A 26,465-nucleotide genomic window follows, 5' to 3' on the forward strand; every position below is an offset into this window, starting at 1 on the left:
TATCCGTGGATCACCCGACAACGGCGCAGGATCGACAACTTGCCTTTGTGCTACTGCTGCTGTGTGACGCGCCAGTAGCTTGTGCCGCCACCCTTTTCGAGCTGTATAAAGACACCCACATCTGATCTTGTTCGATTCTCCCTTCAGCACCATCCAAGCCCTCTGTATCCGCCATCCATTCGTTGCACAATGCTTCTTCTGCCGATCCTCTTCCTCTTCGCCACCCTCGCTCTCGTCCGCGCAACCGATGACCAGCACATGCTGGAGCTATCGCGCGCGCGAGCGGGCTCCATCTACGCGGATCACTCGTTCACCTACCGACACCTCTCCTCCCTCCCTCTCCTCGCCACGCCCGACCTTGCCGCCACGGCTTGGGAGCACGCACTCACCGACGGCGTGGTGTACACCGCCACCCTTCAAGCAAAGGGCAAGAAGGATGTTCCGTACTTTTTCAGCGTTATTCACCCCGGCTCGACGCTCGGACGGAGCATGCGCATGTGGCACCACCCCCCACAGGGGCAGCACAAGTACGCGGCCGTACTGTGGAAGTGGCATGAGGGAAGGCCCGAACTGGTTCATGTGGATCTGGTACCGTTTGAACAAGGAATCAGGTGGCCTTTGATGGATGTTCACAGTCTTATCAAGGGTCTCTAGCCCATCGTGGTTCAAGACACGTTCTACGAGCGTCACCGTCCTGCATCACATCTTCGACTGCCTCAGTGCAACTCACAAGCACACTAGAAAACCTCTCCCTCACCACCTCGCACTCGCAAGCTACAAGATCATGAAAAGAAACATCCAATCCATTTACAAATACATCTACTTAAGCATGTATGGAAGATCCGGAACGTGACATGTGAAACCGGGGACGCGCGGAACGGGGATGCTGCTGTGTGCAACTACTTTTTTTTAGTGGTTCTTATCGATGCTCGAGCTGAGCTGCGAGTCCTCTCCCAACGACTCGGTAGCTGCGGCGAGGGCAGCGCTAAGGTCGAGGTGGAAGTAAGGCGTGAGGTCGTTGCCCCAGATGATGGGGACCGAGATGCTGCTTGGCTCGGAAGTGCGACGGCCAGCGGCGTGGTTGCCCTCCTCGACGCTCTTCTCGAGGCTGTCGTGCGAAGGGGTGGACGCAGCGGGCGTGTTGCGGTCGAGCGTGTTGACGTCGTACAGCGCCTCGCCGATGGTGACCTTGCGAATGCGGTCCGGGTCCTCGTCATCGTGCAGGTCGACGCGGCTGCGACTAGCAGCAGCACCGTCGCCAGCAAGACCAGCCTCAAGCTCCGTCATGGGCTGCGTGGGGCGGCCGGAGAAGGGGTAGGCAGGTCCATCGTTGGCCGACTTGTGCGACATGCGCTCGATCGCCTTGGCACGACGGTCCGCCTCGGCCTTCTCGCGCTCCTCGAGCTCGCGAGCCGAAAGCACGTTGTTGGGCGACTGGCTGACAACAGGGGCGATCTCGGTGATGCGCTTCGAAGGGAAACCCAAACCGAAACCACCGGCGAGCAGACCACGGCGAATCCAGGGAGAAAGAACGTTGGCAAAGTGGAACTCGACCTTGGCATCGGCGTAGCGCTCGACGGCGGTGCGCACATCCACCAACGTCTGCACCGAGGTGGTGTCGACGTGGCTGACCGAGCTGAAGTCGAAGATGAGGGCGCGGAGGATGGGTCGCCTGTCGTAAGCGGTGCCGTCGAGCTGAGCATCGGCGTCAACGTTCTTGCGGCTTCGGCAGGTGACGGCGCGGGCAGCCTTGACGAGCGCCGGGTTGGGCGGGCCAGGGTCGTTCCAAGGGCGGTCACCAAGACGGTTGAGCGAGGCAGGGCGGCCAGGGCGAGTGACCTCCTTGACTCGGTCGATGAGCAGGTCGGCGATCTGCGAGGCGTTCGGGTAGGTGAAAGCCTCCTCGAAGCGGTAGACGAGCACACCGGGGGGAGGGGCCTCGACGTGAATCGAAGGGTCGCGCATGCCATCCTTGTCGTCGAGGGGCACGAACACATCGCGGTGCGAGAGGGTGACAGTCGACGAGGCGGGGTCGCTGGTGCCGTGCTGAACACGAACGAGACCAAGCCATCGTCCACGAGGACGAGCGATGCGGATGAGCAGCAGCACCAACGAGGCAGCGACCGAAACGTAGACACCGTTCTCGGTGTTGGAGAAGACAGTAGCGAACACGGCGCCGAGGAAGATGAAGAGCTCGAAGGGGCTGATGAGCCAGAACTTGTACGAGACCGAGAAGGGCACGACCAAGTCGGTGACGGCGTGAATGATAACAGCCGACAGAACGGGGTTGGGAATCCAGTAGAAGGTACCGCTGAGTGCGTAGATGGCGATCAACACGAGGATACCCGTGAACCAACCGGCGAGCGGAGTGCGCACACCGGACTTGGATTTGATGGCGGTACGCGAGAAGGAACCGGTGGCGGCGTAGGCACCAAACGAAGGGCCGATGAGGTTGGTGACACCGATGGCGATGAGCTCCTGGTTGGGGTTGATCTTGTAGTTGTTGAGACGACCGAACGACTTGGCGATGGCAATGTGCTCGAGAAGCAGGATGATGACCGAGACGGGCAGCTGAGGAGCGATATCGGCGAGCAGCTGCGTGCTGAGGTTAGGCTGGCCAACGTGCTTGAAACCACGGGGAACGGGGCCGAGCACGCTGATGGGGTACTTCTTAATGTTATGGGGGTAGGTGCCAAGCCAGATGCGAGAAACGACGGTGAAGAGGATGATGGTGAAAGCGTTTCGAAGCACCGAGACGAAGAACATGGTTCGGGCGGTGCGCGGGTAGCGCTTGGGGAGCCAGCCACAGAACCACTTGACAAAGTAGAGGAAGAAGAGGGCGGGCAGACCAAAGGCGGCGTTGATGTTGGTCTTGGGCAGGCCCTTGAGCGTGTCGATGATGATCCTGTAGGCGGGGTTGCCGTTGGTGTTGACGGCGCTGAGACCGAGCAGCTTGGGCACCTGACCGGCGGCGATCTGGATGGCGGAACCGGTCATGAAACCAGCCACGGCAGGCGTGGGGATGAATTCAATGATGAAGCCGATACGAAGGAGACCCATGCCGAGGCAGATAACACCACACAAGAAGGCAAGGGCGATGGCGATGACCTCGGGGTGGGCGTTGTAGGCGTTGGTCTTCCTCATGACATGCTGAATAACGTTGAAAGTCTGAAGCGACATGACGGCGACGGGACCGATGGTGACATCCTTGGAGGTGGCGAAGATGGCGTAGATCATGACACCAACGAAAGACGAGTAGAGACCGAATTCGGCGTTGAGGCCGGCGAGCTTGGCGTAGGACATGGACTGGGGCACGACGACGAGGGCGACGGTGATACCAGCAATGATATCTCCGATGAGCCACTGGGTGTTGTAGGAGCCGATCCACTTGCGGAAGGGGAAGAGGCTGTCAAAGTAGTGAGCGGCAGAAGAGCCGGGGTGACCAAAGATGTTGGCGAGCCAGTCGCGACTGCTGACGACGGGGACACCGAGACGGTTCATCTCGTTGTTGTTGTAGCCGATAGCCCACTTGAGGGCGTTGGAGCCCCTCGCGGCGAGCGAGGGCTTGGCCTCCTGGTTGGTTTGCGAGGCCATGGTGAAGGGAAGGCGAATGTGTGGCGATGGAGGAGCCGACACGAGAGGACGAGGGAGTGGTCCGGAAGAGGATGGGGAAGAGAGGAAGAGATGATGAAGCCTTGAAGATAGGGGGGGCCTATATAGATGTACGAGGGGCAAATTTTGGGGGAGGGGTTGAAAGAGGAAAGAGATGTTTGCGGTGGTACCCGAAAAAATGTCTCCGAAGGCGGACTGGATCCAGACCAGCGCTTGGGTCGAGGAGTGGCGAGACTGGATGCACGATCGCACGCCAAGGCTAGACGAGAAGAATGCGAGCCAGAAGCGAGGGCAGATGCCGGCGTCTGAGGGACGGGATTGCGAATGGTGCGGATCGCAGGCGGGACAAGGGCGGAGATTCGGGAGGACAAGTCCAGGAAGCGGTTCGAGGACGAGGATTCGATGAGAGGTCTTGCGGCGCCACGCGGTTGGTTACGGATGTGGCTGAATGCTTGACGAGATGGCGAAGCAGGAAAGCGAGCGGCAGGAACGAAGGATGAGAGCAACCTCGTGGTGAGTCAGAGAGAGAGAGAGAGACAGTGCTGGGATGGCGACCGAGAAGAGCGAGATGGCGAAGGCCGCTAAGGCGAAACGAAGTCTGGACTCGGGTCGATGCAAGACCCAGCTATGATTGCTTCTGGACTTGATCTGGGCTTGATTAGATGTGGACCGACCAGGCGGAGCAAAAGTGAGATGGCGGGAAGAAGAAGCAGTAGGCAAGAGACGCGCTAGGTGGCTTTGGAATGGTTGCAGAGGAAAGATGGCGTGCTGAAACCAAAAGCAAGGAGGACGGGTGGAAGGCGCTGAGAGAGCAGGTTCTGGAAGCTGCAATGGATTGTCCGATGGGATGGCGACAGGTGGCTAAGCGGGGAACCGGATACAGCGGCAGCAGCCAGATAGCGTGCTTGCGTCGAGGTGTTCTCGAGAGAGAGAGATGGGACCGCAAGATGAAGCCAAGAGATGTGGGTGGCTGCTGACCACGATCAGGAAGAACAAGAAGAACTGAGATCAGCCATCGCACCAGCTGCAGCAGCAGTCACTTGTGATTGCCGGAGGGAGAGCAGAACGGCTGTCAGACAAAGCAGAGGGCTGCAGCAGTCTGCAGCCATCAGAAACGGTCTGGAGGTGGAGTCGCCATGGTGTGATTGCCGTTGAGAAGATCGACTGCCGCGCCAGTGCCTCAAATTATGAAATGCACGTCTGACTGAATCGTCGCATCAAATTGCGACATCGACGGCAGAAACGAGTCGTGTCAATCTCTGCAGCAGCAATGATAATTCTTCCGACCGCCCGTGGCACATTGCAGCGGTGATGGCATCCTTGCCCTCGCTCGTCCCCTCCGATACTTGTTCAACTCCATATACCTCGCTTTGGATACTGTGGCGTGAATACCTCTATGATGAGCAAAGCTATCTTCAGGTCGCAAAAGTGATAGATAGTTGAAGCAGAGCCGTGCCTTGACTGGAGCGACTCGAGTGCAATGCCGGTTGCCTAGGTGAACCACCAACGTGGTCAGCCTCAGCTCCGCACCGACCAGAAACCGCTGTGGAACGTCTGGAACGACAAGTTAACAATCCAAAAACCCCGCTTTGCTGATTCATTCTGCCGGGGCCAAGAAGCAGAGGGAAAAAAGTTAACACGGCGAGCGAACCGCAAGGGGATCCGCCGCGGACCATCTCTTTCAGCAGCACTTGGCCAGTCTGAAGCTGAAGCGGAAAAAGTTAACACTCGAAACGTGCGAGGCTTGGAAATTTCTCACTCTTCGCTTAGACGCCTTGGGTTGCCGGAGCCTTTTCGAGCTTGCGGTTCATGTTCAAAATGCACCGCGCAGTGAACGGAATCTGGTCCGTCTTGCCTTGACGCGGGGTCCGATTCCAGACAAGCAGATGTCGCGCTGCGTGAAGGACGAAAGAGCTCTTGGCAGTTGAATATTGCACGCAGCCCGGCTTAGACCGGGCCAAAGTAGTGAGATGAGAGCCGAATCCGGGTTGTCGCTTTGATCTCCGCTGCGGGTCAGACGAGCGAGCTATCAGCGAGCTACGAGCGAGCCATGTCGAAAAGCCTTCCCTGTTTCAGCGAGCACGCCATCGAATTTCAACCGAGGCTGCGACTTTCAAAAATGGTCGCCATGTTAGACCTAATCTGCAGTAGTCCGACGTGACCGACTCGTGCGTAATCGGATGTCGTGCCATGTGGACATGGAATCGCGACATTGACATGCAAAGCCACGCCTTCCTTAACCAAACACGAGGCTCTCTAGGGCACACGGGCTATACCGTCGTTCTCATGAGGCTTATCAGGCAAGCGAGGTTCAGCCCACGCGGGCAGCTCGCCATACCACTTCCGATCCGACGGAGGCATTCAAGCAGCGTGCAGAGCATGAAAAGTGGGCCATACACCCATGTACCACCATTCGTAGTATCAATGTCATTGATCTTCTCTCTGCTGCATCTATTGCTGTATGTGTGGAGACCCTGAAGCGGGACAATCCGCAGCTGAGACCATCTCTTCCAGCGATTGCGCCACGCTCGCCATCGACATACCAGCCGAATCTTCGGTTGCGCTTGACCTCACGTACCGAGGTTTGAAAGCCTCGTCAGCGGGGATCAACGGCGACCGAACCCGTTCGGGAGGCGCTGGCGGCATTTCAAAGAACGATGATGGCGTCGGGGTCTGGCCAGGGGCCTGCGGCTCGAGCGACGGGGTCGAGACCGTGTCTGGGCTCGATGGGATCATCAATGATGGCGACATGGCGGGCGAGACGGGAGAAGAGCGTCCAGACCCAGAAGCGGTCCTGCAATATGATCGGGCCCGCGCCGCTTCCTGCTCTCTGCGTTCCGCCTCTTCGATCTGGCGCATCATGCTCCTGGCACCGTGACGCAAGACGGGACTCTGCCGTGCTTTCTGTTGTCGCTTTGCCATGATCTCCCTTCGGAGCGTGTCGTCGCCGTCTTGCAGGCCCGTTGGATTGGGTAATTTGGGTACAGCGATGACAGGCTCTGTGGTAGCTGGCGTGAATGCATCGGGCTCGCCCCTTTCTGCTGCAGGCGACATGGGCTCTTCGGCCAACTCGGCTGCTGTCATGGGATGGACCGTCTCGTTGTGCAGTTGAGCTACTTCGTCTGCCTGAATGGCGGTTCGGCTGGAAGAGTGTCGCAACTGCTTGGGTCCTGCAGCCGAAGACGCTGCACTGTCCTTGGCGGGTGCTGTGACATCCTCTTGTCCCTCCAGCCACCTGATCCTAGCTGCTCGGGTCCACTTGGGTTCGTAGTTGGACATCAACCCGACTTCGATCTTGTCTTGACAATTCTTGCAACTGCACTCTGCGTTGAGGGGTGCTTCGAAGGGCCATCGACCCGCTTGCAGCTTGCGTCGAACGGCTGCGTCGTCCAAATGCGCTTCCGAGGCTAGGCTAGCGACGCTGTTGGACTCAAAGCGCGCAGTGTCCTCCGAAGCGGCTCTACGGAAGCGTCTCCAACGAGACATCTTCGACTTTTCTGGCACGACAGCGGCTTGCTTGTGCTTGTGCGCCGACTGCGATCCTTCCGCCCTCGAGCTCCAGTCGTCCATGCCTGCTTCGTCATCCGGCGTGCTAAGTGGCGAAGGGGACGGACATACTACAGGAACACCATCAGCTCGCCTGCGTTGCGCAAAGCAAGGGACACGATCATGGGACCGAGTGGCACGCAGCGGAGTCATGCCATCGTCCAACAGCCTAGGCGGTCCGGGTGCCTGTGGTGTGCTGGAGCGGACGAGGCAGCTCTTGGGTCGACCGATAGAGAGAGGCCGTTGAGATCGCAGCTCGCTGACGCTGCGAACGAAAGGACTGATGGGGCGGGACTGCTGCAAGATGGGGGAGATGGCAGCATGAACCGTCGCAACGGGCGATTGAAGCTGGTGCATGGCTACACCCGAAATGGCGTTCTGAAATTCGGCATGGATGTCGTCAAAGTCAACGCTCTCGTTGGAAGGCGAAACGTCGACGGATTCGTCGTCGTCGAAGGGAGCCATGAGGCTGGGCATGCCTCTGGAAGGCACTGGAGCCACTAGCCGAGGGCCCTCGACGCTGCTCGGCGACGTCGCCTTGGTCTGCGGTGGAGGTGAGGTGGATGAGCTGGCTGCAACGCTGCTGACACTATCATACCCATTCGCTGCGCCTTTATTGCTTCCCCAGCTGGCGACCCGGGTCCTCCAAGAGGTGGATGAGTTGGGCGCAGCATTGCCGATGGTTGTCGCCCTCTTGAGGTTGGGTGACTTTGCTCGCGCCAGTTGTGGTGAGATAGCTCGAGCGATCAAGCCGGGAGAGTTGCGTGAGCCGACGATCGGAGGGCTCTTTGCGCGAATGGGGCAGAAGCTGAGCAGCTTGCGGAGCTCTGCGCAGTCGCCTTCTGGGATGACCTGGCACTTGTGATCAAAAGCTACCTGCTTGATACCGGGCGATGCCGTGCGTATCGAGGGGGTCGGAAGGTCCGTCATCCTCGTTCTGTGGTTATCGAGTATGCTACCTTGGCCGAGAAGCGTGAGCGGAGGAGCCGAACCGTGTTGGGTCTTTGGCGGTGGATGAGGTGATCCGGCTGCGATTCTATCGTTGCAGCATGGTGAATCAGCACTGAGCTGCTGGCTCGATGCTGATCCGCGATCCGTATAGGTGTCTTGCACGAGCGACGTTGCTGAGGTACAGCGGCGATGTTGTGTGGTAGTAGTGTGGATGGAAGTCAAGCTGCCAAGTCAGGGCAAGCACATCAGGCCATTCGAGGCCATGGCTTTCATTGTTGCTCAAAGTTGCAGTTGGGCCATGTCGTGTTGTGCTGTGCTGCGCTGTGTTTGTCTTTGCTGCTGCTGCATGTGGGTCACGTCCTGCTTACAGATGCATGATTTTCGTCTTGAATTTTAGGCGTCAAAGCCTTGGGTGCAAATAGAAATTCAGTCGAGAACGCCCTCTCTTGTTTCAACCTCCGCACCTCGAGCCGCCGCAGAAGCTCCTGTTTTTGAGCCTAAGACGCGGCGGCTCAGGAGAACAGGACATGATCTTGTGACGATGGTCGGTCACCTGGACCAAGCTTTCGTTCGGCGCTGATCGCCCTCCTCTCCGAAGTGGTGTGACATTGGAGAAGCCCGATCGGATACGCCGACGCTGCTGTTGCCCATCCGATGCAGCAGATCAGGATGACACGCATCTGCCGATCCAATTGACGGGCATGCTGCTGCTCTGTGCTGCTGCCGGTCAGAAGGGTGATTCTTTAGCCGAGAAGCCTCCACTCTGTGACTCTTTGAGTTGATCGTCTCGGATGATTTTGTGGCTTTCAGGCGAGTCACGAATCACCAAAATGTGAATCGGCTGCCAACCCGCAGAATCGAGACCCTTTCTTGAGTCACAAAGCTTGCATCGGCCAATGCGCCCACAGCCTGCTGTCATATCTTCACAAAGTGGCCTTGTTCGCTCGATCATCCCTCCATCCTCAGCTTCACCCTTGGTCGTATCAAAGCTTTCGACATCAGCGGCCACAGAGCGGTGTGTACGATCTCACGCCAAGCGACAATCACCTGCGAAAGCCTCCCAACCACACAATCCACCTTCACGATGGACTAATCTCACCTCTTCGACAGATATGGCGACCTTTTCGTCTCGAATCCTGGCTCAGCGAACTTGCTAGCGAGCTGACCACTACCTCTTCTTGCTCTCGACAACCGACGATCAGAGCTCATTGCACACCCATCCCTTGGCCAAATGTCGTTCTACAGCGCTTTCCCCACCAGCCCGCTGAGTCGGTCTGCGTTGGGATCAGAAGCCAACGCAGATCGCACATCAGCCTCGACAGTCTCTCCGAGGGTCTTCAAGGGGTATGGGCAGATGTTAGCGTCAACTGCATCGCCGCTCGCGCCTCTTCGACCCAGCACAAGCATCAGCACTGAGCATGACCGGCCAGCATCCATACCTCCAGGCACGTCAGGCCCGTCAATACCTCACTCCTCCCGCCATGTCAGCGGTCCGGCTCGCTTGATGCGCGGTCCACTCGCTCCATCATGGTCACCTGACTCTACCACGCCCTTCGACGACAACGATGCAGCCTCTCCGCCGTTGCCCTCTTCCAGCTTTACAAGATCTGTGAACACTCGACGTCGCTCTTCCGGCTTTGGCATCTCTGCTTCCAGCCCAACGCCCAACTTTGGCAGTCTCGTCGGCTCGTTCCAGGAATCACTTCTGCGAGGACGCATGTCGATGCCAGCTTCCAAGCCCGTCCTCTTTGACGCAGAGATCGGCGTACTTGGGATGGGCAAGTGCAGACCCTCGCTGCGATGTCCACCTCACGTCCACGTCAAGTTTCCAGCTCATTTCTACGACTTTCATGCCATAGACTCGCCCGTCTCGGGACCCAGTGCTGGCTCGACGGCTGCTCTCGGAAGTCCCTATGTCGGAACCATCGATCTGGAAGCCCACTACCACGACGCGCTCCTCGAACGAAAGCTGGCGGCCCTCAGCACAGGAACGGCATCCCTCGACTCTGCGGAACCGAGCCTGTTGCCTCCCTTTCCTGGATATGCAGTTCCGCCCAAGGGTCAGGTTCAGCTCATCGTCAAGTTCCCGGACCTCACTGCCGTCAAGCTCTTCCTCGTACCGTACGATCTCACCGACATGCAACCCGGCACCAAGACGTTCGTCCGTCAGAAAAGCACGCTTGTTTCTTGTTCTGCTAGCAGTCCCAGCGATGACAGCCAGACGAGCAGCCGCGGCTCGCCCAGCAATGCCCGCCAACCAATCAAGGAAGCCCTCCGATTCGCCATCCACCTTCAGTTCTGCTGTCCGCCTCTGGAATCACGTCCGAACGACCACCATGCCGGATTCGAAGGGCCCAACTCGTCGCGGTTCCGACATCGCTCAGAAGTTGAGCACAAGAAGTCTACCGGCAGAGTGGGCAAATCGCCAAAGATCTTCTTGCACAAGTCTATTCGACTCGTCTTTGGCGCCCGTGCACTCGACTCGGGCGAAAAGCTCATCGATCAGATCGAGACGCCCGGCCAAGGGGCGCAGCGATTTGCATCCTACAGCGGGCCAGACGAGGACTGGATTCAGCTTCATCGAGAGGTCAAGACGGCCCAACGCTCGGCTGAACAGCTGCGATCGGCTTCGTTCAGCGATGCCGGCGCTGCCTCCGGATCCGCCGCCTTGCAGACCAGCCGCAGTGGTCTCGGCATCAACATCCAGAATCCAGCTCCGCACCTTGCACGGGCTTCAGTCGATGATGCTCAAGGGCATGCCAGCGTCGTCCAGCCACTCAATTCGGATCCGAATGGCGAGAGATGGCAGTCGCCTTCCTCGCGAGCGGGTGCGGATGCACAAGTCGGTGGCTCGTCGGTCTTCTCGACGGCTACCTGGAGCTCAAGCAGCCAGGGAAGCAGCACCGTTGCGACGTCGGCTGGACGTTGGACTGGAGCTGACCAGAATGACGTACAGCTGCTGGCTCGCTCTCTGGCGTCGAGTCGTCTCAGCGAGGCTTACAGGACGCTGAGAGTCTTGGCGGCATCGGCTTCAGCAACGCAAACGTCGGCTCCTGCAGCAGCAAGTGTTCCTAGCAACCAGCGCGCCATGGACGGCAGCGAGGCTAAATTGGCAGATGCACCAGCTTTGCGACCCGCTCGCATCCGATCAGCATCAACGGCCAGCCTCTCGGAAGCTCGCGTGCAGAGCGTCTCGGCGCTTGGTCGGCTGGAGGAACCCTCTGCGACGCCTGCGCATAGCCGTGAAGCCACCTCCATTGACTCGCCGTTCGCAAAACGATCCTCTCGAACCACCAAAAAGGTGGGCGCAGACCGTCCGAGCTTGATCCGCAAGCTGTCCGAGCAGATCGCACGCAGCCACACGCCTTCGCCTCACACCAGCCCCAAGCTGAGACCCGCCCGGCGTCCGGCTGCGGACGAGCCTGCCGAGTTTTGTGCAGACGGGCTCACCCACCCCGACGGCGATGCGAGCGACGACTCGCACGACCATCGCATGTCTCCGCTCCAAGAAGCGGCTCTGCAGCGTTCGACTGGTTCGATACGTTGATCTTCTGGATTCAGATGCTCGCATCCCTGCTTTCTCTCCCAAGAACTCACATCTGCTTGATACTCTGTCCCTCATTCTCGCACTCTGCATCGTCCTTTTCCTCGCTGTTTCCACGCACTTCTGTTTTGCATCCACACGCATCGCAATCGCAACCGTCCCACATCCTGGCGCTGAGACGTCGTCCTTCTGGTGTTCGCACACCCCACAGTGGGGAGCACGTTGTGTGTCTGAGCAAATCCATTCCGTTGAGCCCTAGCCATGAAGGATTCGACCACGATCTTTCGTTTCCGATCCGCATTTGTGTCTATACCGACTTCTTCTGGACCATGACAAAGCACAGCGGCCACCGGAGGTGCAACTGCTCGACCTCGTTTCCACCATTCTCCCGTGTCACGGCCTGCTTGAGCTGCTGAACGAAGCGATCCACCACATCTGCCTTTTCGTTGGGATGTTCGGACAGGTAGGTGTGGGTAGCGCTCCAGGTGCGAAGGTAGGAGGCGAGTTGGGACCAGTCGAGGTGTTTATCCATTGTTGCGCTTTCCTGCTTGCCCGTAAACTCGCTTGCTACCTCATCGGGGAGGGACGCGGTGAGGGGGTGGGTGGTGGGGGGAGGCCAAGAGGACCAGTGGTGTTCTTTCGGTAGACCGGTGGTTGAAAAGGTGCGTTTGAAGGCGGAACCTTCGTCCCAGTGAGACGCCATCTCGGGGTAGGTGAAGGGGAAGGGAACGGGGGAAAGGCCTGCATTGACAATAGACCGACCGGGCTGCTCCCAGTATGCACCGATGCTATCCACCTTCTCCGGCTGCTCGTCCACCGCATTCAATTTGGGACTGCCTGGCGCGGCCCCATCCTTGAGCGCAAACTTGTTCAGCAGCGAGCGAGTAGATGGAAACTCCGGCAGGAAAAAGTCGGGGTAGCCGTAGAGACAAACGCTGCCGCCGGGTCGAACCACGCGTGTTGCCTCACGCCAGAAGGAAGGGTAGTCGAACCAGTGTGCTGCTTGACCGGCGGTGATTAGGTCTACAGAGCCGTCCTGTAGGAAGTCAAGTGATTCAGAGTAGCCTTGACGATATTCGATCTGGCCCAGTTGGCCGGTGGGTCCGTCGGCCGGATCCGGGATCAGATTGGACGGCAGGTTCGGCGTATCGGGTGTCACGGCTGCATCGACCATCTTGGAGGAAGGATCGACACCGATGACGCGAGAAAAGTGCGGCAGCAGACTGAGAGTGGAGATGCCAGGCCCACAACCTAGGTCCACCGCCAACTGCGAGCTCGCGCTCGAGGAAGGGGATCGACCAAAGTGATACGCCAGCACCTTGTCGTGCACCCACCGCGGATAGGACGGTCGAAAAGCGAGGTAGGAGGCCGCGTCAAAGGTGGTCCGCGAGAAGGTGGCCATGGTTGCTGCTGCGAGAAGGAGTGGGGGTGGTGTTGACGTGCGTTTGGATGTGTTGGCGTGCGCGATGCTGACGGCAGCGCTGGGTGGTCTAGCGAGCAGGTAGGGTTACCCTGAGATAGAGATGCGTTCGAGCGGTCCTCGGACGCGTGGATACACGAAGCAAAGCCAGGTGTGAGGGCAGACTGATGGGTTCTTGAAGGGAACGATCCGAAACGAGGTGCGATGGAGCGCTTCCCGGAAGTGTTTTATACGAAGTGAGGCGGTGGAGTGCGTATCCGAGGCGGTGTTCTACGGAAATGGACCAGTGAAGAAGAAGCGGTTTGTCTACAAACGAGTCACAAGGAGATGGAGGATCAGGAAGAAACGACGGCGAACGCGGACCACGCTTTACCTGCAACCTCGACGTCGACGTGGGGGGGTATTCGCACAGACCGGCGGCAAGGGCCGAGCAAAGCCGTTTCCTTTTTTTTTTTGGCACAGGCCAAGGGTCTCCAAATCTGCCGCTCACAGCCGCTTTCCACACGGCACACAGCTCACTGATGATATCGCACCACGCACAGCACAATCGAATGACTGCAATTGACCAACATCACGGCCCTGTACGGACCACGCGGCTACACAACGGCTGAAGCGCTACACAATGCCACTGTCGAAATCCACCATGCCACACTCGGACTCATCCAGATGCCTCATCGTCCTCTCGAGGCTACTGAACTTGACGAAGCACGTGGGGCAACGGGTGCTCGGTTCGTTGGCGTCCGATTTGGCTCTGCTGTGTTGACGACTCCTGCGGCCGGCCCCGCCGCTTTTGGTGGGAGACTGCAGACGAGGTAGCGAGAGCGGGGGTGCAACTAGGGGTGCATCGGTGAAGAAGGGTGTTCTGGGCGTTGATGGTTCCGGAGAGGCGGAGAACGATGCGGAGGGGATGAGTGGGGGGAGGGAGATTTCAGTGGACTTGGATGAGAATACGGGTCGGGGAGGTTTTTCGGAACGTGGACTGTAGAGGTCGTCCTCGCCAGCACCACGACGCGATGGAGAGGCGAAGGAGGACCACTCGTTGGTGCTGCGTCGAGGACGTCCCCCTTCAAATCGGCTCACGGGCGAAGTGGGCATCGTAGCATACCCCTCGGAACGCGAATTCGCTCGACGCGATGAGCTAGGGAGCAAATCAAACGGATCCGCATCGCCGTGCAGCTCGTGGTACGAAGGCGGTGCGTCTTCGTGGTGCGTGTCCATCGTCTCCATCAGCAGATTCGACTGGCTACCGTGACGAGATGGGAGAGAAGGTCGCTCGTTGACCGAGGCAGAAGAGGCGCTGTGACCGGGAGGATCGCGACGCTTCTCGGCGCTCTTCTCGTTGGCATAGAAGGCCTTGAGCTGCGCTTTTTCAGAGACCATACCGGTCGAGCCGGCGGTGCGGAAGCTCGAATCCGATACAATCGAAGCGGTGTCGTCGTCGTCGTCCAGAGGGAAGCTGGGCAGGCGCTTCTCGTCGCGCTTATTCTGCCAGTCGAACTCGGGAAGCTTCGGGGGCAGAGGCGGGGCCTGGCGTGAGCTGCCACTGCTTCGTGAAGGGAAGGAGGTCAAGGAGGACATCGAAGCGCGAGGCTCGGACGTGAGACCTTGAAGAGTAGCACTGCGAGTGCGTGAGAACGAGAAGCTGGGTCGCGAAGCGAGGGCGGCTGGCTCGCTCTCCTCGTCCGATCCAAGAGGCAGGCCGTACTGGAAGGATCCATCGCGTGGCAGTCGAGGCGGCTTTGCCTTTTGCTTTCCCTTGGCTTTGGCAGATGCGGTACCCGCATCGGGGTCGATATAGTCGGTGGCTGATGGAGATTGCGACTGCTCGCCGGTGGAAATGCTGACTAAATTGGAGAAGGTGGGGAACTTGCGAAGGAGCGAAGGGCGGGCTGCGCTCTCGGCATCGTTCTCCTTGTCCTTGCCGGGGAGATCGTAGTGAGCCTGGGTCTCGCTGAAGCTGACCGAGGCCGTGATGGGGCTGATGGGTGCTGCATCCTTGTCGCTAGGCTTTCTGCGCCTTGCTTTGGGACGAGTGAAAGAGTCAAAATCGTAGTTATCCTTGTAGTCCGAATGATGGGGCATCATGTTGTAGTGCAAGCTCAGCTCGAGTCGATCGCGGAACCGGCTGCCGCATCGTCCGCATGTGAGGGAGCGCAGTTTGGAAGTGCTGTCGGAAGGTGAGTCAGGGATGACGCCAGTGATATTGTCGAGCATCGAGTTGGTCCGCGATCGGAGGGTGGACAGGAAGGGAGGCATGCTGGGCGATCTGGCTTGATCCAAGCTGGTGGCGTGCGAATGTGATGACTGAGATGGTGCAAGTCGTCGGAAGCCACCGACTAGGGACACGGTGCTATGATGAAAGAGAGTCAAAGGAGGTGCCGACTAGCAAGACATCAAGTTGGGACGAGTGAGTGGTGGTTGCTCAACTGGACGAGACCAAGGGAGCGAGATGGGTCAAGAGCGATTGTGATCAAGATGGACGACTTCGTAGCGGCGGTTGTGACTGTCAAAAAGGCAGAGCAGCGAAGAGCAGCAAGCGCAGAGTCAAGCGACGTCGGCTAGCGGAGCGGCTTGCGGGGAAGGCTTTTGGTCGATACGAAACGAGGCTCAATCGAGTGCAACCAGGCCGATTCGCTTGATGTTGCTTGTTCCCACGACTAGGAAATTTCTCACTCACGCCATATCATCGCCGTTCCCGAAGATCGAAATGTCACACTGGCTCGTCAGCTTACAGTCCATCATCGGCACAGCCGCTGCTGCTTGCATTGTACTCGGATCGTGACAGTGCATTGCAGCTGCAGAAGGGACTAAGCTCGATCTCCTCGATCTGCAATCGCTGTCTCACGTTGCCAACATTGACCCCCAAGAAGAAACATCGAGTGCAAAGCCAAGCCACAGATTCAAGCACAGGGCGGGACAACATCAAAGCCCGCTCCATTCAGGGTTCGGCGGGGTGGGCGCCATTCGAGCCCACACAACGGCACTTGACCACTCCTTCTCGCTTACATTTTTGTTTGCCTTTCGCATGGATACCGTGCCCTTCGCGATCGGAGAAACAAAATTTCATTGTCGAGGGGCGTTGACACGTTTTATCATAGGTGGGGCCCCTATCACCGGCCATGGTCTCGTCGCTGTCGACACCCCATCGTAAGCACCCAATCGACGCCCTAAGGGTTGGTCGATATCAGCACGATGGGCAATCTGCGAAGCGACCGAGCTTGGTCTACGTGAAACTATGCATGTCCGCTAAGCAGCGAGAACAATGGCGCGCGCATAATCCGCACCTCGCGGTCTGCATGAATGTCGGCACCTGTCCATATTGAGCTTGGCGAGCCAGCTCCGACACTCAGAATCGATCTCATGCATCCATGCTCGCCATCTCACCCCAAAGGTCCAGCTGAAACAAGCGTCAGACGGATGGTCTTCAAGCTCGTCCTCAACAGTCGGCCGGCCATCGGAATAGGGTCTCAGGGCTCTCCCTTTGAAGCACCGCGCCAACCGCTCTCGAATCGCGACCCTGTAAATCAGATGTGCGATTGCGACCTCATCAATCGAAGTCTAATGGATCGGCGATTGCCTCGCCGATCGGCGTCAGAACTGATCCGTTGACTCTCTGCTGGCCCGTAACATGCTGCTACATGGACGTTGTGGTAACTCGAGCCTGCGTGGGTGGTGACTTCTGTAACCTTTCTCCATAGACCCTGACCGACTCGAACGCGCATTCGGCAGCCTTCAAGGCGCATGGAGAATTCGCAAACGTCTTGCTGTCGCCAAAAGTCGGCCATCTGGGCTGCGCAGTCCAAACTCTATTCCGCGACTCTGACTTGTACAGAGGGCCCGGATACTAGAAGTTGCGAGAATCTCTTGGTCGATGCTGCGGATACAATCCCCGCTGAAGCATGGCCCACCGTCAAAATGAAGGGAAGCGACGGCGATATCGGTGTAGCACGCGTCTAACTCCGGCTTCTGCACCCTGCAGCCACGCACAGACGGGTTTACACCAACCTGTCAAAATCCGAACTTACTCTTCTATAAATATGCTTCCTTGCCTCGTCCATCTCCTTCCGTTGCTCTTCAACAACAACACCACTTCCGTATGTCAAGCGACACCGCTCGTGCTGCATACTCACGAGTCATCACCAAGCAACACGCTCCCGCTTTCTCTCTCACCTGGACGCTGCTGCTCGCCTCCATCGTCGTGGTGCTCATCCAGCCGTTCATCAGCCTTCTGTTCGACCCTCAAACAACCCTCTCCAACCCAAGCACAGCCAACATGACCTCGACAGTCGCTCGCACGCTCTCCCGAGAGATCGCCAAGAAGGTGCGCGCCGTCGAAACAGCCGAAGGCGCGGGCGCAACCGTTCGTCGATCCATCGGCACCCCAGCCCTTCGCAACATCTCGCCCTTTCTCATGCTCGACCACTTCAAGATTGGTGAGGGAGCCGGATTCCCTGATCACCCCCATCGTGGTCAAACGACTGTAACTCTGGTGCTTTCTGGCTATGCGCAGCACGAGGACTTTGCTGGTCATGCCGGGACGATTGGTCCGGGAGATGTGCAGTGGATGAACGCGGGTCGAGGCATCATGCATGCCGAAATGCCGATTCATCGGGATGAAAACGGAAACAAATTGCCGGAGCCCGAGGGGATGCAGCTGTGGGTGGATCTGCCGAAGGAGGCCAAGAAGGAGCCGCCAAGCTATCAGGAGTACCGCGCAGCCCAACTTCCAACCACAGCCGCTGACGCCAAGGAGGAGGGTGATGAGAAGGGATGGAACATCAAGGTCATTGCAGGCGAGTCGCATGGGGTGAAGTCGCCCATTGAGCTGCCCAAGAACGGAGGAGTGCTGTTTCTCGACATCAACCTTGAACCTTCAGGGACGGTCTATCAGACCATCGATCCGAGATACAATGCCTTCGTGTACACCCTCGAAGGATCCATCGTCATCGGGGATCACTCTGTCACGTCATCGAAAGGCTCAACGCTCGGATTCAACCCCAGCACCACAGCTACACCCGGTGAGGCCGTCGAGCAGTTCCACACCCTCGTTCTCACCAAGGACGGCGAGCCCGGTGTACGCATCACAAATCCCAGCAGCGACAAAAAGGCACGCATGGTGCTGGTAGCAGGCGAACCGCTCGATCAGGAAGTCTACCAGTACGGCCCCTTTGTCATGACCAATCGACAGGAGATCCAGCAGACGCTCATCGATTTCCAAACAGGCAGCAACGGTTTCGAACGTGCACCCGGTTGGAAGAGCAAGATCGGGGCCAAGATGATGTAGTTGCTGTTTTCTCATTGGAATCCATATGTACCACCATCGAAAGAATTGATGAGTCGTCTGTGCATCACGCTGGCCGACGCACCATGTCGCGCGCCTGGATAGCCTCACGCAAAGCTCACGATGACACAGCATCTCTTGACACACCGCGCCAAATCTGCGACATCTGCGGGTGGGACGACGGGTTCACGATTGGACATTGCCCGCGGCGAGCAACGCTCTTTCCCTCTCGAGTCGCTCCAGCAGCTTCTCTCTGCGCTTCGCCGTTTCTCTTCGCACCTCTTGCTCCCTTTCCTCGCTCCTGCCTCTCGCTCCACCGTTCGACCTGCCGTACTGAAGCAGCGCACTCTCGTCGTACCATCGCAACTCGTCCTTTCCACTCCTCAAAAAACACTCGAGCTCGTGCAATACATGCCTGGCCGTACCTTCACCCAAGAACTCGCCCACCAGCCGGACAGTCTGGTCGTCGCTGACCTCAAATACTTGGAGCAGCGAAAGCGTGTATTTGGTGAGAAATTCCACATCGAGGTGGGGCCAGAGGGAGAGGTCGCGGCGGAGGAAGGTGGTGATGCGTCGTGCGAGTGGACCGCCTGCAATGGTATCGGCGCGGATCTGCATGGGTGAGGGGCAAGGGCGGTATCGTGTATGGCGATTGGAGCCCACATGACGCGCGAAGAGGGCGTGACGGTAGATTTGGGCGCGAAAGGCTAGATTGGTGTGCGAGGTGCGGACGACGCGAGCGCGTTGCACGCGACGCACGAGGGTGCTGCGATCGGGACGAGGAACGTCCGCGGAGGACGGGAGGGCGGAGGATGGGGCAGGCGGCAGGTGATACCGCACGTAATCATCGTCGAGACGGATGGAATGGATGATGTGGTCCCCAATGTCCGTTTGACACAAAGGACACCGACGCTTGATCGAAAGCCATCGGAGGATGCATTGGAAGCAGAATTGAGAGTGCAGACACCGCGGAAGCACCGTGCGGTCCACGATGGGCGTCGAATGGCAGATCAGACACCATGTTGCATCGTCCTCCTCCAGCTCTGCGTCTTGGCTGTTGTCGAAAGTTGCGACATCTGCGTCGCAGGTCGTGGACGGCACGGCGTCGATGTCGAGCGCACGAGCTTTGCCATTTGCTTTGTGAGATGAGCGCTCGTTGGGCGGATCCGGAGTGGTTGAGGTGGAATTCGACGACGCTGCAGAGTGTGCTTTCACATGGTCGTTGTCCAGATCATCCCCTTTGGATCGCATCAAGCACGGTCGCCCAAAACAGACTGTGTCGATCTGAGATGATGGTGGCGAGTCGCAGACTAGGGAGAATTTTTGGGTTCGCATTTTCCGCTCCGACTTTTGATTTGGGCCGGAAAGTCGACCGCGGCAAATCAAAGAGGGAAAACTGATAAGATAACTTGGCGGGCAGATCTCGGACTTGGCCGACTCGCACAGAGGGGGCCGACGGGCCGAGGTTCCTTGTGCGCCTTTCTCTCGCACTCTTCATCATTTGGTGTTGATGCTTGAGCAGTCGAGGGATACAAAAGGGATCACCATTCTGGAAAGAATCGGTTTGCAACGTCACTGCCCACCACAATGTCGACCAGCGACGCACAGCACCACGGCCACGCGCCCTCGCACCTCCTCGCCGCGCTCCTCTCCACGATCACCACGTCGATCATCCCTCTGACGACGCCCGCCGTTGCGCGCGGGTGCAAAGTGTTCGGCGCATCCATTCTGTCCAAGTCGACGCTCACTCCGATCGTCTCTTCCACCAACGACGAGATCACCTCCCCGCTGCTGCACGGGGAGATGGCGACGCTATTCGCCTTTCACGAGCACAACAATTCGCTCCCTGCAGCAGACCGAGTCGATCCGAAGGACTGCGTCTTTCTAGCAACACACGAACCGTGCTCCCTCTGCCTCAGCGCGATCACCTGGAGCGGATTCGACAACTTCTACTACCTCTTCACGTATCGGGATACCATGGAGAGCTTCGCCATTCCACACGACATTGAGATTCTCAAAGAGGTCTTCCAAACGAGCCAGGGAGACGACGCGAAGCTGTACAATCGCAAGAACAAGTACTGGCAAAGCTGGTCCTTTCAAGATCTCATCGATCAATCGCCCCAAGAGGAGAGAGGCGAGCTGCAAAGGAGATTGGAAGAGGTCAAGGCGCAATATAACGGGCTTTCAGAGACGTATCAGTCGAGCAAGGCTGATCAGACACCAGGGCAGATTCCGCTCGCATAGCCCAGGTTCTTTCGCATAGAATGGAATGATAGGAGTGAACTGGGACCCCGTCCCGTTTGAAAGGGCGGTTGTGAGAAGGGCCTCCGTAGGATGCGAGCTGTGGACAAGGCTGTTCACGCTGCGAAGCGAGGTGACGCGTGGATCCGGCGAAACGGGGCGGTGCATCCACCATCCGCATGAATGGCGCCGGCTCGGATCACATGGGTCCGACCTCCCCACTCCTCTGAACAGATCCATATAACCTCCTCCTTCCTTTCAAGTCCATCCCCCCTCCCCCTGTTCCACCGAACCCATCCCAAAGCCGTAGAGACAAAGAAAATGACCGCTGTCTCACAGACCTTCATCATCCGCCTCGCGCGGCGCAGCGACATCCCCGCGATGGCGCACATCGTCTACGCCGCCAATCACGATGCCACCAACACGACCGAGGACGAAATGATGCAGATCGCCGAGCTGGATATCGATCCGACCGTGGGGCACAAGTTGTCGCGCGATGAGGAGCTGGTGCGGACCGAAGCGCGATTTACCGAGTTGTTCGACGAGGGTGCGAATCGATTTGTCGGCGTATACCTTCTTCCGACGCTCACGGACGAAGGGGAGAAGGAGAAGGGAAAGGAGAAGCCGGAAGATGGGGAGGTTGTGCCAGAGGGAGCAGTGTTGGTCGGCCAAGCGGTGTGGTTGAAAGTCGGCAAGGACACCCCGTCTGACCAACCGGCAATGGATAAGCTAGTGCAGGACAAGCCGGTCATGATCAGTCGCTTCAAAGCACAAATCACACGGACGAGAGAAGCACAGATGAAAGGGAGGGACTATTGGTGGTTGAAGGTCCTCACTGTGCATCCCGAGTACCAACGACGAGGGTTGGGAAGCATGCTCGTCAAATGGGGCACACAAAAAGCGGACGGAGACGGTTTGCACGGATGGCTTGAGACGAGTCCCATGGGCCTGGGGGCGTATCTGAAAGCAGGCTTCAAAGTCGCCGGCATGGACAGGATCGACGAGCCTCGAGCCAAGAGAGGCCACTTGGAATGGCCGTATATGATCTATGACTCGCGAGGGACGCAGTAGCACGAGCTGACCTACGATGAAGCGTCGACCTTTCTGAGCCGCCAGCCAGCTCTTGGACGTTCAATACCACACAGCCTCCTCACCGTCGATTTTGTCGATTCCTCTGCTTGCCAAGTGTGATCCATTCGTCGTCGGAGAGTCGTCCCGGGGACTCCGCGGGAACCCTCTGTGCTGAGCCTGCCGTCGGCAAGAAAGTGGGGTCAAATTGACACTCCGAGTCATGATCCGGCTACCCACGCGCCGTTGTTGGACCCTGAACGAAGGCCATGCATGCTCGGACCACTTGGATCCGCGCAGTTTCTTCGTGTGACTCCACCACTTTGCCCGGTCGACGGAATGCTCGGTCTTCCGCTATATAGCCCTCCGACTCTCGCACAAGGAATCTTCGTACTTCCAAAACACCTAGATCAGTCGCCAAGATGACGACGGACAGCACCCCGCAGCGATTCGTGACCCGCCTCACGCGGCAATCCGAGATTCCGGATATGGCGCGCATCCAATACGACGCCTTCAACGATCCTCACTCTACCATGCCCGACGAGCTGCCTCAGATCGCGGCTCTCGACGTGGACCCTACCGTCGGTCGCCCGCCCACGCGCGACGAGTCGATCGCCAAGACCATACAACGCTTCGAGGCGGTGTGGGCGAAGAACAAGTATACGATCGTCGGCGTCTACCTCCTCCCTCCGACCGCGAACGATGTCGACATCGGCGAAGGGAGCGATACAGACTCGTCGAGTCTCCCGGAAGGGTCGGTGCTGGTGGGCCAAGCAACGTGGCAGAGGCTAGACGAACACTCGCCTTTGGACGCGCCAGAGATGGAGGAGCAGGAGAAGAAGGAGCCCGTGCTGATACACAGGTTCATGGCCCAGATCCATCGGACCAGGGAAACGCTGATGAAGGGAAAGACGTACTGGTTCCTGAAGGTGCTGACGATCGATCCAAAGTTCCAGCGCAAGGGATTGGGGACGCTGTTGGTCAAGTGGGGAACGAAGAGGGCCGATCGAGAGGGAGTGAATGCTTGGTTGGAGAGCAGCCCCATGGGCAAAGGCGCCTACCTCAAGGCTGGGTTTAGGGTGCTCGGTATGGATCGGGTCGACGAGCCACGGGCCAAGAAGGGGTACCTCGAGTGGCCCTACATGATCCACGAGCCGACGCAGTAGCAGCACGATGATAGAGGGTTGATGGAACAACATGGATTAGATGACGATGGATTATGCAAGTCGTGCTGTGAATTGGACTGTATGAGACGGTGACATGGAAGAAGACCTGCGAATGGGACGATGGACGAAGCAAGAATGCAAGCAGCGTGGCGCGGCTAGAAAGAGGCGACGTGTTCATGCGCTTGCCGGAACCTCCTCTCGCTTCTCCGACGGAGGCGTGACAGGATCGCTCGAAACCTCAGGCTGAAGGTACCTTTTGTACGCAAAGAGGGCGAGCGATGCCAGTGTCGACAACGTCAACGTGCCTGCGATGAATGCGATGAAGCCCGTGAAACCGAAGCTTCCGTAGGCGGATTCGGGGCCGAGCGTATCCGGATAGAATTGCACCGCAATGATGGGTCCCAGCATGGCAGCGAGACCCCGGTAGCAAACGAGATACAGGAAACGCAACGAGAACTCGTGCGACTTGGACCTGTCCGGAATGTCCCTCGATACGGGCGCCAAGAAGCTCGAGTATCCGCCGCCCGTGATGCCGAAGAAGACGACGTAGACGATGAGTTTCGTCAACGACTTGCCGGCAAAGCCAAAGACGAGCACGGTGAAGATAAGGTTGAGCCCGGTCGAAGTGGCCATGATGAGCGGGTAAGGGAAGCGGTCGACAAGGTAGCCGAGCACAAAGTAGGTGACGGCGGCTGCGGCGTTGAAAGCGGAGAGGATGCCGGTCGAGGTGTTGGAGCTGAAGCCCATCGAGGTGGCGTAGTTGGAGATGTTGAGCGCGACCGAGTAATAGGCCGTTGTCTGGGTGACCAGCGCAACGAAGCTGAGGATGGTGATGGGGGAGAGGAGCGAGCGCGGGAAGCCAGGCAGGGCGTCCTTCCATCGAATGGGCTTCGAGGTAGGAGCATGTGGACGACCAGGAGCGATCCACATGACAGCGCCGCCTGAAATGACAAGCTGCATAAGAGCCCACGTTCGCAGTGTCCATCGAAAGCCGACGCTCTCTAGCAGCTTTGTGAAGATGACGGGCCAGACGATGCCGCCGATTCCGGAACCGGCAAAGATGAGAGCGGTGGCGAATCCGCGCTTCTTGTCCCACCAGTCCGGTAGCCACAGGACGACGGTAGTGAAGAGGTTGCCTCCGAACATGCCGAGCAGTAGGCCTTGAAAGACAATGACCAGCGCGACCGAGTTGGAAAAGCTGGCGATGAGGAGCGATAGCGAAGAGCCAATGACACAAACGTAGGTAAAGTACTTGATGTGCGAAGGGAACATCGAGTAGAGGCCAAAGGTAAAGAGCGGAATGAAGTGCTGTCCTGCGAGTAGACAGGTGCCGATGGTCGAAGTGGCGGTGAGGGAAGCGTGGTGGAAAGGAGATCTTTCATCGTGCTGGTGGTAGTCCTGGAAGGAACCGTATCCGTACGAGGCGCCCCAGATCATGAACTCGGTCGCGGCGGAAGCAAGGACAAACTTCCATGCTGCCCAGCCTCGATCTTTGATGGGTTCGTTGGCATCCTCGCGCGAGCATTCGATGGTAGTGGCGCACGATGGCGAGGAGGGCTCGTTGTTGGGCTGATGGTCGTGGTTGGCTGCTTGGTCTTGAGTGTCTGCTGGCAGCGAGCTCAACGGCGTCGATAAGCTGTTGGGTTCGCCGTCGGTGACGGGAGCATCCTTCTCGGGGTCCGAGACGGAGCCTGAGGATGGCTTCTCTTCATCCTGATGCTGAACCACCTCAATCTGTGAGGACGGTCTGTTGTCGAGGCGCTGGAGATGGTGGTAGTGCTCCACTTGGTGTTCGTGCGCGACTTTGTCCATTGTGAAGGTGATTCTGAGACCGTGTGCGTCGCAATCTACTTGTGCCTGTAATGGTATGGCGCAATCGGTCTAGGAGGATGGCGCCATCAATTTGAAGGAGGTGAAGCAAGAGAAAGCTGAGTCGGAGAGCTGCATCAATGGGCCTGCTATAAGTGGGCGAAGGTGGTCTATATTGAGTCACACTTGTGGGAGAAGGAGGAGTGAAAAGGGCAGAGCAACGGTGCAATGTGATGGTTTGAGTTGAAGTGACCGGTGCAGTGAAAAGTGTGACTGCCCAGGAACAAAGGCTCTGTCGGAAAAGACGCCGAGATGAGTCCGATGTGTGGGAGAATGTTTGGGTGGTGACTGTGGTTGGCGGGTCATCCGACGCTTTGCATTGCGCCTGATTCACTCTCTCAGTGTGCGAGAGCGAGCGTGGGAGGCAGCCTGAGATGGGTCAGCCACACAAGGTTGCAGCGGGGCGTGAGAAGGAATGGGCCAAGGTGTGCGTTGGTGGATATGGAGCATGAGTTTGACGTGGATGCTGCCAGAATTTTACGCGACGATATTGACCGGTCTGGCTGTCAAACGAGCTGCGCCATCCTAGCCGAACCCAGTCTGGGGTTCCTCAAAGCCTGCCTAGAACCTCTGGCGCCCCTTCTAGCGCCCGTTGAAGCCTGGACATCGTTGGATCCTGTCGATATGAAACCTTTGCCCTCTCGATCCCATAGACAGTCGCTCAAAACTCGATGTCCGCTTGATCTTATTCGGATGCATAGGCGACTTCGATTCACTCTGAGCGGATGACTCGAACGGCGTCGTAACCCTGTGCTCCTGAAAGGTCTGCTATCAATGCTCGTATCTTGGGCACATGGCTTGCACAGGATGGGTTGCTTCGAGCAAGAGAGCCTGCTACTTGTCGTGCATCGCTTGACAGCTCCCCGTCTTTGTTCTCGCAGAACCTTGCAGGAGAAGCGGAAAACTCGAGTCAAGACCTCACGCTCTGCAGTCTTGGCCACGGGACCCTGATCAACAATTTTTCTTCTTGGAAAATCGGCCGTGGAAAACACCGAACCAGGGTGAGCCGCGGATAATGCCAGATCGTCCGATTTTTCCCGCTTGTCATTGCCAGATCGGAAAGATCGACTGACGTCCGAGGCTCTGCCGACCAGCTTGCTTCCTCGCGATGCTTTCGACCCTTGACACGACCAACACTCGCTGATCCAATCCGCCAAATCCGCCTGCATCCGATGGCGACAATCGGTGCGCAAGGAGCTTGGACGCTGAGATAGACAGGGCTTGATGTTGTTGAGCGCACCCTGCGTATCTAGAAGGCCGACGCAATGCGAGAAATTTCAAGAGGCGATCGCTACTCGAGCACCTGGCTGATTGCAACCTTGCCTGCGGTACGGTGTTCGGCGATGAGTGGCATGCATGCAGGAATCCTAAGAGAGCTTTGGCAAAAGCTTTGAATCACACCTCGATGCGCCCATGCTGACCGCTTTGTCGGGAACGCAAGATCGAAATCAAGCCGTCTCTACTCCATCACACCGGTGCAAGTTCGGCTCTTCACGGAGCGCTTGGGCCTAGATTGTCAAGGTGTGACAGGGCCGAAAGCAGAACGATATGGAAAGTGCGCGAAGCGACGAAGGCTAAACAAGATTCAAGCGTCTGCCACGCGGCATACAAGCAAGATCGGCATTTGATGTCGTATGTCATCATTCCGGCTGTGACACACAAAGTTCCGAAATTGGACGTCAGCAGCACCACACCCACGCCAAGCAAGCCAAAATTTTGAGAGAAATCATCGAATCCTTACCGGTAAGACCAGCGTCTTCTGAACCG

General features: G+C 58.0%; 12 protein-coding genes across 12 annotated transcripts; 6 read left to right on the forward strand and 6 right to left on the reverse strand.

Moving 5' to 3' along the window:
- Positions 1-189: 189 nt before the first annotated feature.
- PSEUBRA_006165 (uncharacterized protein) lies at positions 190-654 on the forward strand (the record flags this gene model as incomplete). The annotated part of the gene is made up of 1 exon (XM_059465720.1): positions 190-654. The coding sequence occupies one exon, from the start codon at positions 190-192 to the stop codon at positions 652-654; it is 465 nt and encodes a 154-aa protein (XP_059321745.1).
- A 255-nt stretch (positions 655-909) lies between these two features.
- Positions 910-3,594, reverse strand: PSEUBRA_006166 (STAS domain protein; the record flags this gene model as incomplete). The annotated part of the gene is made up of 1 exon (XM_016439521.1): positions 910-3,594. One exon carries the CDS (start codon positions 3,592-3,594, stop codon positions 910-912), a length of 2,685 nt encoding a protein of 894 aa, XP_016289835.1.
- A 2,469-nt stretch (positions 3,595-6,063) lies between these two features.
- On the reverse strand, positions 6,064-8,088 carry PSEUBRA_006167 (uncharacterized protein; the record flags this gene model as incomplete). The annotated part of the gene is made up of 1 exon (XM_059465721.1): positions 6,064-8,088. One exon carries the CDS (start codon positions 8,086-8,088, stop codon positions 6,064-6,066), a length of 2,025 nt encoding a protein of 674 aa, XP_059320325.1.
- A 1,439-nt stretch (positions 8,089-9,527) lies between these two features.
- Positions 9,528-10,323, forward strand: PSEUBRA_006168 (protein of unknown function DUF4210; the record flags this gene model as incomplete). Its single annotated transcript, XM_016439510.1, has 3 exons — positions 9,528-9,592; positions 9,766-10,270; positions 10,312-10,323. 3 exons carry the CDS (start codon positions 9,528-9,530, stop codon positions 10,321-10,323), a joined length of 582 nt encoding a protein of 193 aa, XP_016289837.1.
- A 1,637-nt stretch (positions 10,324-11,960) lies between these two features.
- Positions 11,961-13,055, reverse strand: PSEUBRA_006169 (Methyltransferase type 11; the record flags this gene model as incomplete). The annotated part of the gene is made up of 1 exon (XM_016439520.1): positions 11,961-13,055. One exon carries the CDS (start codon positions 13,053-13,055, stop codon positions 11,961-11,963), a length of 1,095 nt encoding a protein of 364 aa, XP_016289838.1.
- Positions 13,056-13,688: 633 nt separating this feature from the next.
- Positions 13,689-15,329, reverse strand: PSEUBRA_006170 (Zinc finger, C2H2; the record flags this gene model as incomplete). Its single annotated transcript, XM_016439522.1, has 1 exon — positions 13,689-15,329. One exon carries the CDS (start codon positions 15,327-15,329, stop codon positions 13,689-13,691), a length of 1,641 nt encoding a protein of 546 aa, XP_016289839.1.
- A 1,840-nt stretch (positions 15,330-17,169) lies between these two features.
- PSEUBRA_006171 (Pirin, C-terminal domain protein) lies at positions 17,170-18,357 on the forward strand (the record flags this gene model as incomplete). The annotated part of the gene is made up of 1 exon (XM_016439497.2): positions 17,170-18,357. One exon carries the CDS (start codon positions 17,170-17,172, stop codon positions 18,355-18,357), a length of 1,188 nt encoding a protein of 395 aa, XP_016289840.2.
- Positions 18,358-18,540: 183 nt separating this feature from the next.
- On the reverse strand, positions 18,541-19,605 carry PSEUBRA_006172 (Zinc finger, RING/FYVE/PHD-type; the record flags this gene model as incomplete). Its single annotated transcript, XM_059465722.1, has 1 exon — positions 18,541-19,605. The coding sequence occupies one exon, from the start codon at positions 19,603-19,605 to the stop codon at positions 18,541-18,543; it is 1,065 nt and encodes a 354-aa protein (XP_059321746.1).
- Positions 19,606-19,941: 336 nt separating this feature from the next.
- On the forward strand, positions 19,942-20,598 carry PSEUBRA_006173 (CMP/dCMP deaminase, zinc-binding; the record flags this gene model as incomplete). The annotated part of the gene is made up of 1 exon (XM_016439509.1): positions 19,942-20,598. One exon carries the CDS (start codon positions 19,942-19,944, stop codon positions 20,596-20,598), a length of 657 nt encoding a protein of 218 aa, XP_016289841.1.
- Positions 20,599-20,916: 318 nt separating this feature from the next.
- On the forward strand, positions 20,917-21,666 carry PSEUBRA_006174 (GNAT domain protein; the record flags this gene model as incomplete). Its single annotated transcript, XM_016439507.2, has 1 exon — positions 20,917-21,666. The coding sequence occupies one exon, from the start codon at positions 20,917-20,919 to the stop codon at positions 21,664-21,666; it is 750 nt and encodes a 249-aa protein (XP_016289842.2).
- A 419-nt stretch (positions 21,667-22,085) lies between these two features.
- Positions 22,086-22,829, forward strand: PSEUBRA_006175 (GNAT domain protein; the record flags this gene model as incomplete). Its single annotated transcript, XM_016439506.1, has 1 exon — positions 22,086-22,829. One exon carries the CDS (start codon positions 22,086-22,088, stop codon positions 22,827-22,829), a length of 744 nt encoding a protein of 247 aa, XP_016289843.1.
- Positions 22,830-23,003: 174 nt separating this feature from the next.
- Positions 23,004-24,641, reverse strand: PSEUBRA_006176 (Major facilitator superfamily; the record flags this gene model as incomplete). The annotated part of the gene is made up of 1 exon (XM_016439519.1): positions 23,004-24,641. One exon carries the CDS (start codon positions 24,639-24,641, stop codon positions 23,004-23,006), a length of 1,638 nt encoding a protein of 545 aa, XP_016289844.1.
- Between the last annotated feature and the right edge of the window lie 1,824 nt (positions 24,642-26,465).

Source organism: Kalmanozyma brasiliensis (genome assembly GCF_000497045.1).
Source record: "Kalmanozyma brasiliensis GHG001 unplaced genomic scaffold PSEUBRA_SCAF8, whole genome shotgun sequence".
NCBI lineage: Eukaryota > Fungi > Basidiomycota > Ustilaginomycetes > Ustilaginales > Kalmanozyma > Kalmanozyma brasiliensis.